The following is an 11630-nucleotide window of genomic DNA, read 5'->3' as shown; positions in this document are numbered from 1 at the left end:
ATATATATAATAAAACAAGCATCAGAGTGGTTTCTGATCCGTAGACTGTATTAAAAAAAAAAAAATTTTTATGGGCAACAGGAGGCGAAATGTACGGGAAAACAGGCATAACCTTATTTGCTCTTTAAAAACGTATGCGTTTATGCTCTCAGGTCATTCAACAAGTCAGAAAGGAGGACTATACAGATCTAAAGGTCTTTCAAAGTTTTTCTGTACATGGGCTACTTGTTCACTCATTCTAGTTCTTGCTCCTAACAGTTTTCAAAGGAGTGCTTTATTCATTTATTTGGACAAAAGAACACGAAAGGCTAAAAAAACAACAGCTATTGCAAGTGATTACTAAAAAAATTGGAAAAAATTCTGGTAAAGACCTGATACAGGACCTGAGAAATGCATTTGGCCCTGCAACTGACCCATTTACTGTGCAGTTTATCGTTACCATAAATGGTCTCATCAAAGCATAAAAGTATAGCACGATTTTGATTCCCCATGCAATAATATCTGTAAAGCATCTGAAAGGAACTGGCTTCATTTTTCAGCATGACAATGATCCCAAACATACTGCTAATGTAGTAAAAGCATACCTGGATAGAACAACACACAATGCAACACTATCAGTCATGGATTGGCCTTCCCAGAGCCCAGAAACATTATTTAAGCAGTATGGGATAATCTTGAGAGAGAACATAACAAAAGGCAGCCAACATCAAATGTCCTTCAAGATGCCTGGAGAACTATTCCCCTAGACTACTTAAAAAAATAGCAAGAAGGGTTCCCTAACATAGAGTTCAGGCTGTGTTGTGGTCACAGGAAATATTTGCTTTAAAACTATAAGAACTGCATAAACTCTATTTTTTCCTATATACTATGTAAATTTAATAAATGCACCTGTATTGCATATTTTTTGGGAAATGACTGGTGACTCAAAACTTTTGCCCAGAGCAGTAAATCCATCTTTTGTACCCTCTATGGTTTGATCTCGCCACTTACATAAAGCAAGAACATATATCCATTCAGTCCAGCTTTGTTTCTTTATATGTTAGGAACCTTGGCAGTAGAGTCTGTGTGGGACACACAGTGTAGAAGCCATGACGCTGAAGGAGCTTTCCTAATATGTGGCACCCTTTATGTGGTCTACAACACACGCTATGGAGGACGTTCCACCATACAGTGTCTCTATGACATCCATGACACCATTCACAGGTTGGCTTGTACACATGCACATGCATGCACAGTATACACCTGCATACATACAGTATCTACATGACAAACCACTTTCTTTTCCCTGTGCCATCCCGTTCCCTGTGCAGCAATGAGAGTCCTGTGATGTTCTTCCCGAAACGTTACACCAGCCATAGCAGCATCCACTATCACCCCGGAGACAAGCAGCTGTATGCCTGGGATGATGGCTACCAGACGATTTACAAAGTGGAGACACGCAAGAATGACCAAGTCATTGCAGACTAATATTACAACAGTGTTAATATACTGATGTTTGTTGATGACATATTTGCTTCGCATTGTAATACCCCTTAAGTGTAATTATTCAACATTCCCAAGAAAAATTGCTCTACTGGTGTTGTTGCTGTTGAAAGATGTGGTAACCAAAGAAATGTTTTAAAATGTTTAATTTTAATGTGTAGTTCAAGGAAAGATGTATTTTAACCTAAAACAGGGTTGTTTTCTGTCTTGGTTTACCAAAATATAAGATTTACACTTTATGATTTTTGTGATCAAAAAACCTCACCGTAACGATGTTATCACTATATTTAGAGAAAAGTTTTATGAGGCAAAAAAGCAGAAATTCAAATAGAAAGTTTGCATTTAAACTCAAAACTGCCATTAACTGTGCCAACATATATAATGCATGCTATTTGTATGTGAATTTCTGACACTATAGTGATATGCTGATATCAACTAGGCACCCCAGTGTTAAAATATGACAAGAAGCAGTTCCAGAACAAGTTTTAGTGTGTGATGAGTGGGGTGTGGGAATGTGTTGGTTAATTCTGCATCCTGTATTAAAATCTCTATTATCACTTGAAAATCATGCAAAAAAAAAAAAAAAAAAAGCACGTCTAGGAAAGCTAATCATAGGGTATTTTATAATCTGCTGTTGTTTAGTGCTCCTTTGCTGGCAATGGATGCTGCCTTTATCACTGTGAAGGGTTATAGAAATGAATTCCATGTCTAACTGAAGCCTTTTTAAGCATTGTACTTTATACTTTGTAGCAACACAATAAAGAGCATTTACATGTCAAGGTTTTCAGTATGTTTTTCAGAATGATGAATTCCATCTTAAAAACTGTTTGAAATATGTAACGTAGAATATGTCTCTGTCAGCTGAATAGCTGAGTTGCTAGCATTATTTCATTGCTGAAGTTGGTCAACAGTCTACCCAGTTGTTAAAATCTTCCAATCCCTCATGGATAAGTTGCTAATATAGTAGTATTGTAAAGCTTATTTATTGCACTTGAACTCAGTAGAATTACACACAAAAAAAACCCTACTTAAATCAGTATTGAAGACAATGAGGAGTGAAGATTCGCGGAGGCAGAGCAAGGAAAGGACAACCAAATGTCAACATTGTATATTCTGCAAACAGTAACAAAATAGTGCTGGAAACTCTCATTTCATTTACACTACACATTCTCATCGACATCAAACATTATGCCAAAAAGCAGATTCAGTTCATGTAAGTGTTGAGACGATGAAACGTGTCTCCCACTGAAAACGCATCGTCCAGCTGAAGAGAATCAGCTTTCTGGGATTTCCTTACATTTATTATTGAGCATGCATCAAGACATCAAAGAATAATGTTCTCAGTTTACGCAGAACCAGAGTGCATGCTGCATTCATTCTCTGCACATTTGCATCTTCTTGTAGAATGCTCTTAAAATCAGAATCTTAAGAGGATTTACTTTTACATTATCCAATTCTCCTCAAAGTACAGCAGGCATTCAGTAAGACTAGACTAAAACTTCAATACGACACATAAATTGTGGAATCTGCTTTTTACAGATTGTGTTGCCATAATCTGCAACAAACGTTATTTATTAGTTTGATATAGATGAAGGTTCTATTTTGAACTGTTTGTGACTTTTAGTGTGAGTGCGCTGAGATGGTTGGAAATGCATGTGAATCAGATGTAAATAGTGCGACAGCGCCCTCTCTTGGCTATGACCGGTTATACGTTTACCTTCGTTGTGTCCCTCTTGCATTAAAGTCTCAGAGTGGATTACTTCATTTCCCTTGTTTTAAACGTGATAGAAAATGGTGATTTAAAAGATAGTAATAATTAACTGTGACAGAATAAATATATTTCATTTATTTGCAAAAAGTCAAAGTCAAAATACTGATAATAAACCACCATTTTCAAGAAGTTTCAAGAACTTTGCTCTTTCTTTTTTTGCTTTCCCCATTAATTATCACATGGCCTAACAGGTGTACTCGGGGACCCTTAAGGGCCTGACCCCAGGGTGGAGAACTGTGAAAATCAGTTCCATGCTGACCAGATACATTCGAATACTGCGTTTGCTTCAGTGCATTAATATTGTTAAGTCACATTTCACTATATATATATCAGGTCTTAAGCTTCTTTATCTTAGAAGAATTATATTGTTGTTTGATGTTTAGTCATATAGATTTAGAGCATTTTCGCATCACTCATTTCAAAGTTTCTGATTTACCCGCCCATTTTCGGTTGGAGATGACGCAGGGAAAGGGGGCGGTTCCAGAGCGGCCGGTTACTTTGACTGCAGCGGCAAGAAATCATTTGGACGGTGAATTTCACTTTTCCTTTTTGGGAACGGATGAAGTAGTGTTCGAAGGATTTTCTCATCACCATGAAGCGGAGAAGCAATACCAACGTCACCAGGAGGAGTTCAACAATTAAAAGGCGCAGTGAGAATTTGCGTTTTGATGAATTCGGCTTTGCTCTCACTAAAAAAAAGGACCAGAAACTTCATCACCGGTGTCACGATTACAGGTGCGGAACAGGTTCACGATACATTAGCTCCCGTTTAAGCAACTAGCCTGGCTTATTATGCTCCTCACCCGAGTCATTTACTCCTAAACGCTAGTTATTTCAGTATTCACTGTCTCAACTGTGTTCTTTAACTGTATGATTTTAATCTTGTTGTTAAAGTAAACTAATCACTTCAGTAAGTTATAGTCGTGGTAACATTAGCTGTCGGCTTTAAGAGTTTCTAACTATCTTGTTCTTAAAAGTGTAAACCTCGTTGTATTAATAAGGTTAAAGTCTTTTAAATTATTTATCGCCAACTGTATTGATCCATTTATTAAATAGAATCTAAGTTCAACAAGTTGCTGAAACAAACAAGAAAAGCTGAGTAAAGCGGAATATTTATAATGTTAGACAAAGCTACTCTGCTAAAAACTATTTCAGGTGTACCTTGCAGGCTTACATGTCCACACGTCATACACGTGAAATGATAATGAAAACGCAAAAATCTCTACTTGAATACTTCCTCCAGTGAGTATTGTATTACACTCTGACTAGCTGCAGTCATGGTTTGTCAGACACTGAGCACTTAAAGCCCAGAGTTTAGAATTACTGAAAATGACAGTATCTGTCTGATTGAAAAAGCTGATGAATCAGCCCAAGCTCACCATGTTGTGTTGTCTATCAGCTACCCCCAGCTGAGCTCAGTGAGGGTGAAAGAGCTGTGTGAGCTGCTCAGCTACTGGAATGGAGCCAGCTTTATCTGCAAGAGCCAAGTAAGACTTGTATAAACTACAAAAAGCACTGATGAAAGTCTTGTGTTTTGCACATTTGGCAACCATTCGAACATGCTTGTTTTCTTCGCACTCTTGCTGTGTTTTCAGATTGAGCGATTTATCAAAATGGGTATCCCTCCAAGCCTGCGCGGCAGAGTATGGAAGTGCCTGCTTACCACTGATATTATGAGAGATGCCAGTGACTTCAACTACCAGGTAATATACCATGTGACATCCAAAAGAATGACATTGCAAAGCCGCACACTTTAACACTGAATTGTCATCATAAAGTTGCCCACAACGGTGTACAACCGCTGTAAAAAAGTATTTCCATGTTTGCTTTGTTTGCTTTTTATTTACTGGTGGAACATTCTGGCTTCATGGAACATGTCTTAAACAAATATAATTTATATGGCATATTTTTATAGATTGAGCAAAAAGATGGAATTGCGCAATATTGAGGGGGGAAATATTTGTCAGACTGATATCAGGACTGCTGGCCATGTCACTGAGTTAACACTTTACTCTGTGGAAAGGTGCATTGTCACCCTAAAAAAGTAACTTCATCTTCACCAAATATATTTTACAATAAGGAAAGGGAAAAGGTGTCCAAATTATGAGCTTTGAGTTTAGTGTTGATGTCATGCTTGCCATCTCCTCTGGCTCTTTATCTGGCATCAACCCCTTGTCACATGAGTGGAGGAAAGTCCCTTTTTTCCTTCTCACAATCGGTGCAAAAGTACCAGACAAAAGTATGAGCATCATCTCTTGGCCAATATAGATTGATGATTCATCAGTGAGCATCGCTTTCAACTGCAGCCCAGGATTGTTTCTCTTTAGCTCACTGTAAGCTTATTTCCTTCTGTGTGCATGTGAGTGCTGGTTTTCGTTTCAGTTTCAGTTTTATAGCTCTTTGCTTTTTCAGCTGAGAGCTCTCTTGATGAACTTCCTTTAAATCACATGCAAACTACAGACTAGTTTGCATATTTAGGTTTCTGCAAGTATTATTTGCAATGTGGTTCCATAATTTTCTTTTTCATCTACTTGATGTAGAGAAGGACAAAACATGCTATTAATTAAAATAAGTGAATTTAATATGGTTTAGGTTTGTTTCGTGAAGCCAGAATGTTCAGCTCTTAAACAGAAATAGTTTTGAGACATATTTTTGATTTCTTTATTTGCTGCAAAGTAAAAAAGTTGAATAAACATCCTCCAAGAGTGGCGATTCCATATATTTTTTCAATCTATCCGTTTTGACCAGGAATTTTAAAAGAATTTGGCTACCATTTAACTTTAGTTGTGTCATTGAGCCATTGATTAGTCTTCCTTGGGGGAAAAAAATGCTGGCAATTTGCCAAAGAAAACAACAAAAACAACAACAACAACAATCCCCTCATTTCAGATTTTAGATGTGTTGACTAAATATTAGGATGGTTTATACTTTTTATTTGAAAATAAATTACAAATACTCCCATGAGATCTGGGCACTTATTTCATTTTTAGTCATTTTTGACATTTCTGCAACCTTGGAAAATGGATGAGAAATGTTTCTGCCCAACTGGACATGAATGAGAAATTCTTGTGTACCTTCACATTACGTGCAGTGTCACAGGTTTGAAACCCATGTGCTTTTCCAATGATATGTCAGATTCAGATTGTACTGATACTGCAGTGTGTCACTGCGGGAGCAGCTCCAAGTTTTCCACACAGTAGTTACTGTTTGAAAAACATTTTATGTCAAACAGTGGCAGCCTGGAAGCGCACAAAAAAGAATAATTTTGCAACTTCACTGTATGAATTCAAGTGAAACAAAAATGTGTGAACAGCTTGTGAGATGAAGTTGCAAAGAAGGGGATAAGTTCTACATCTGCTGAATCAAACCCAATTTGGCAATTAAGTAATGTTAACTAGCCAACATTAGTAGCTGTGTTATTTCCTGTAACACTAAGCAGTAGGACTGCATCATACAATAACTTGGCTAACGATAATGTTAGCTAAGCACAGGCCTAGAGACCTGCAGCCTGTAGTTGCTGAATCTCACTTAATTAACCAAAAATAACTGTGAAGGGGGGAGAGAGAGAAAATATCTCTCCCCTTCTCCCTTCTTTACTTGCAACATAATACCAAATAAGAAAAATTTATTTGTTAATTACCTCTGGTAATAATAGTAATGACAAAATAGGTAAAGTAGTTATGTGCTGTAAATGTCGATTCACTAGTGGTGTTTGAAAAAAGTCTGTAAAACATAGTTTTGCAATATTTTGCATGGTGATATTGTATCGATACAGATACACCAAATATCAGTGTTTTATTAAATAATTTAAAGTACTCTGAGAATAATACAAACAAGAGGGCTTATCTCTTGCACCACCATCCTGAAATAGTATTAGTTACACAAACTTGCATTAAATTGATTCAATGAGGGGGGGGAAAGCATCCAACACTGAACATACTTAGTTTGACATACCTATCTTCTATGTCAGAGAGTGCTAAAAGCTCAGTCAAACAAATAAAATAGGTCAGCAAGGTCCTTGCATCTACACAAAAATAAATAAATCTGTGGCTGCCAAGTAGAGTTGGATGTCTCGAGACCATTTTACATGGTCTTGGTGTTGTCTTGGTCTCGGATCCCTCGGTCTTGTCTTGGTCTTGCTGTCTCAGTTCAACATAGTGGTCGGGAGATTTGGAGTCAACAGTATCCATGACACACAACGTAATGTTTTATAATGTGTCATGCGCAAAAGCATCAGCTCTAAGAGCCGTGCTTAGAGTGCTTTGTAGTGAATCAGAAGAGTTGACTCCCCTTGAGCGAGAGCCGGCTCCTCACTTAATTTCCTTTCGCTGCTCAGCTCTCACACAGTGGCTCAGCTATGCTCCAAGCCCTCCATAATGTGGCCAATCACATGCAAGGATATAGGATAATATCATCATGTGAAAAACAGAGAGGGTGAGAGACGCGACAGTCAAGTGGAGCGTGTGTCTGTCCCCTCAGTGAGTGAGTGAGACATTAGACAGCAGTGAGGAGGGCTGTGCGAGTGCATTGCAAAAACACATAAATATGCCTGACACCCGTAAACGAAGCAGCATCTGGCTGCAGTTTAAAGACTTTTTTTGTCTCGGTCTCAGTCTTGGTCTCATCTCGACTTTGTCTTGGTCTTGGTCTTGATACTCTCTGGTCTTGGTATTGTCTTGGTTTAGGCGGTCTTGACTACAAGTCTACTGCCTAGTCATTTTTGGGGGGAATTTTTTTGTAACTTTCATTGATCCATTTTCTTCGGCTTATCCAGTTCAGGGTTGCTGGAGCCTACCCCAGCTGTCGTATGCTGAGAGTCGGGGTGCACACTTGACAGGTAGCCAGTCTGTTGCATGGTTACCACACAGCAACAGACAACATTTGGCCAATTTAGAATTGCAAATTAGAATTAGAGAGATTGTCAAAGGTTTGCAAATAATTGCTCTTTAATTTATATATTCAGACAGATTGCCAGCATGTTGCCATCAGTCTGAATGACTCGAGTCAACTGGCTGCCAGCTGGTTTTATTCTGATTATATTCCTATATAACCGGAAGGTTGCTTAGTGCAAATTCAGTAGTTAGATGTGAATTTCATTTATTAAAGTCAATAAAGAAGAACATAAAGACCCTGCTGTATCCACTGAAATGCAATTTCATGGATTAACAATATACATAAGATAACAACTGAACTTTTTAAAAATGTTTGAGCCAATACGCTCTTTACCTAACACCCTGTTTTTTAATACCCTAACCCAGCTGCTCTGTAGAGCCTCAATGCGTTCAAATGCCACAGTTTCATTGAAGTTTTATTCATCCATGTTACTCTGCATGCATTTAGTGCCTTTCTCCTTCAACCATTAATGTTATTGATGGATTTCTAGCCAGAGTATATGTTGTATTCTTTTCAACAGACATGTTTGTCTGAGGTGCGAGGACCTTTGGTCGACCTGGGAGTCAGTGAATACGGCATCTTGTCTGCAATCACTACACTGAGCGACACTCAGAACAACCTGGGCTTAAACCGTCAACAGTCCACCAGCCCTTCAAAGCCCCGCTACTCTGTCGATGACATCACACTCTTCAGACAAATCGCCCTGGACCTTCGTGAGTTCAGACACTCACTTTACATAGTGTTTCTGTATGTTGCACCATGTGTAGCTGAAACAAATAAAAGTAATGCACTTCATTTGAAATGGTCCATATCAACAGAGCGTTCCTTCCCTACTCATCGGTCCTTGATGGGAGAAAGTCCCGAGGCCATCGAGGGTCAAGCGAAACTCTTCAGGGTCCTAATCGCCTGCGCCAAATACAACCCAAAGGTTGGATACACCCAAGGTAATGGGACGAATGACTGAACTGTTTGTGCATGTTTTCACTTCCCTGCATTTTAGCTGGATATACTATAGTGGTACCCTTTCCTTTTGTCTGCCTGTGCTACACAGCAAATAATATCAATAAATTAGCAACATTTTATTGGTCTTATGCTACATATTGTGGGAGATTTAAACCTAACACTGTGCTCCCTCATCAGTCAGCACACTTTTTTGAAAGCTGCTTCAGTTATTCTATAGATACCTGCAGTGCATCATGTGACCACTTGATGGAGGTAGATGACCTTTTAATACAGAGCAGAGTTGACGCTGTTCAAGTTGTTTTTAAAAATGGCTCAGTAATCATATCTTTTCCTGTATTAATTGCACATTTCTGTCATGATGCACTTTAGAATAATTTAGTCTTAAAACCTAAAGATCTGCAGAAATAACTACATAAGCTTTTATACCTGCTTTTTTGTTTTGGAATTCTGAAACATCACCATCACCTTTTCTCTGTCTTCCCAATTTTCTTCTTAAATGTATAACATCATGGTTAGAGTTGCATTTTAATTTTGTCTCTGTAAGAATACTGCTTAGTGTAAAACTGTAGAGAACATTTGTTATTTTGTAAATCTTATATAACCGAAAGCTGATCCCAGTTATCTGCACCAAATAGACAATACTCATAATTACATTTTGTATCTTGTTTGGGAAATGTTTATTAGAAAACAATGTTGTTTGATGGCCCTTTATGAACAATGGTTTCTAGTGATCTTCTGCATGACATTATATATTCTAGAAGTCCTATTTTGAATGTCTTTTAAAATTTATGGGTGGGAGAAAAATTCATTTATGGCCAGTTTCATTGTCAGTGTTGGTGCGCTTGACAATGTCATTGTGCAGCAAGAAAACAATTAACTGATGTCAGACTAATCATCCAGTCAAAGCAAGTCAAACCTGAGGATAGACACAGCATGTGTCTGAAAATTTTCAGTTATATGCTGTGTATAACATTATTTACATGATGTCTGATGATTTAGCACAGTGCAGAGATCATAAGCAGCAACATTCTTTCTTTGCCTGTGCAGAATGTGGTGACACACACCCGTGATTAGCTGGATCTTGAGCACCCCTATAAACACATGTATATTTTTCTTGACAAACGATATTAATGCTACCTTTTACCCTGTGCTTCATCCAGGAAAAAATGTGTGTGCATTTTACAGGGATGTCCTACATAGCAGCAGTGCTGCTGATGGAGTTGGGGGAGGAGGAGGCCTTTTGGGCTCTGGTGGCTTTGTTGGATAAACCCAAATATCTGGGTGAAATGTTTGACCTTAGCCTCACCAAGTAAGAAAACTTCAGTTCTTATTGTTGGCCTTTATACAAATACAAAGAAAATACAACCAGAGGGTGGTTTATGTGTAGATATAACTGATGTAAATTAAGGATAAGAAAAGAAAAATTCAGTTTTATCTGATAGTTGGGTTATCATGAAACGATCATTACAAACCTTTTGTTGTTGGGGTTTGTTTTGTTTTTTTTGGTGTCCCTCTGTGTCCCTGTGTGTCTCTGTGTCTGTGATCTGCTAAACTGTCTGGCTTTTTCTCTTCTTCTTGATTAGGGTGCAGCACCAGGTAAAGGTGTTTGACCAGTTCTTAAAACACAGGAAGCCCGAGCTCTCCAAGCACATGGTGAGTCGTTTTACTTTCCGCGTTTCACTACTTGGGTTTCTGCAAACAATGAAAGTTGGATGATAAACTTTAATTTTTGTTAAATTGCTATCTGAGTTACAAAAATCCTGGAAGTAATTTGTTTCAGTTTAGGGATGCCCAAAAGTCACATTATTTTAAAGGGGGGGACAATTTAGTGTCCTGTTGTGCCCACAAGAGGGCACACCAATACAAAGAGACATGTAACTGTTATATAGGTAGATTTGTCTCTGCATGAACATCCTTACACATCTCAAGGTAAAGAAACAACATGAATAAAATTACAGAATGTAACATGAAACATTAAACACCCTGCTTAGAGCAGAGTTTTGTTGTGAACTTTTTTGCTAACATTACTACAGGATTGTTTATGAATTATTCGAGCCCTAAATTGGCCCCATGCTGTGCCTGAACATTAGAGAATTTTGTATTTTTAAAATGTGTATTAGACACAAGCTTTAACTGTCTGTATACAGTTATTGTTAATGGGTTTTTACACATGCAAAAACATGCTGAAAGAGTTGTTAGAACCAAATTAGGATTTTTACAAACAAAGCAGAACTAGTAAAATGTTAGAAGTCAGGACATTTGAATTTAGTTGCCCATGTAATGTCCATTCAATTATGCTCCCTAATTACAGTGGACCAAAACATTGTCATCTATAAGAATCAGGAAGAGATACACAGCTGTTCTGACTTTGTCACTAAGTAGAGTGATCATGTAAGTGAATTACATTAATGCAACACTTTGTATTCTGTGCAGCAGACACATGGTGCTTTTTGCCATCAGATGAATATTCCATTTCACAGTAAAATGTTTGTTTTTACAACTAGCAGCTAGAGTTGAGAAT

General features: G+C 37.9%; 2 protein-coding genes across 2 annotated transcripts in view; both read left to right on the top strand.

Annotated features, from left to right (window-relative positions):
* olfml1 (olfactomedin-like 1) overlaps positions 1 to 1568 on the top strand; it is a 7979-nt gene extending 6411 nt beyond the window's left edge. The window contains exons 7-8 of the mRNA XM_005739088.1: positions 1044 to 1203; positions 1311 to 1568. Coding sequence (XP_005739145.1) covers positions 1044 to 1203; positions 1311 to 1467 — 317 coding nt within the window. The 3' untranslated portion in view covers positions 1468 to 1568. The remainder of the gene's footprint in view (positions 1 to 1043; positions 1204 to 1310) is intronic.
* Positions 1569 to 3698: 2130 nt separating this feature from the next.
* On the top strand, positions 3699 to 10825 carry LOC102208807 (USP6 N-terminal-like protein). Its single transcript, XM_005739153.1, has 7 exons — positions 3699 to 3988; positions 4653 to 4740; positions 4849 to 4956; positions 8667 to 8859; positions 8965 to 9090; positions 10295 to 10418; positions 10693 to 10825. The coding sequence occupies exons 1-7, from the start codon at positions 3846 to 3848 to the stop codon at positions 10823 to 10825; spliced, it is 915 nt and encodes a 304-aa protein (XP_005739210.1). The 5' UTR covers positions 3699 to 3845.
* The last annotated feature ends 805 nt before the right edge of the window (positions 10826 to 11630 follow it).

Source organism: Pundamilia nyererei, unplaced genomic scaffold (assembly GCF_000239375.1).
Source record: "Pundamilia nyererei isolate P.nyererei 1_Seehausen unplaced genomic scaffold, PunNye1.0 scaffold00089, whole genome shotgun sequence".
NCBI classification, from domain to species: Eukaryota; Metazoa; Chordata; class Actinopteri; order Cichliformes; family Cichlidae; genus Pundamilia; species Pundamilia nyererei.
The sequence above is the reverse complement of the archived record's forward strand: the minus strand, read 5'-3'. Positions and strand labels throughout refer to the sequence as shown.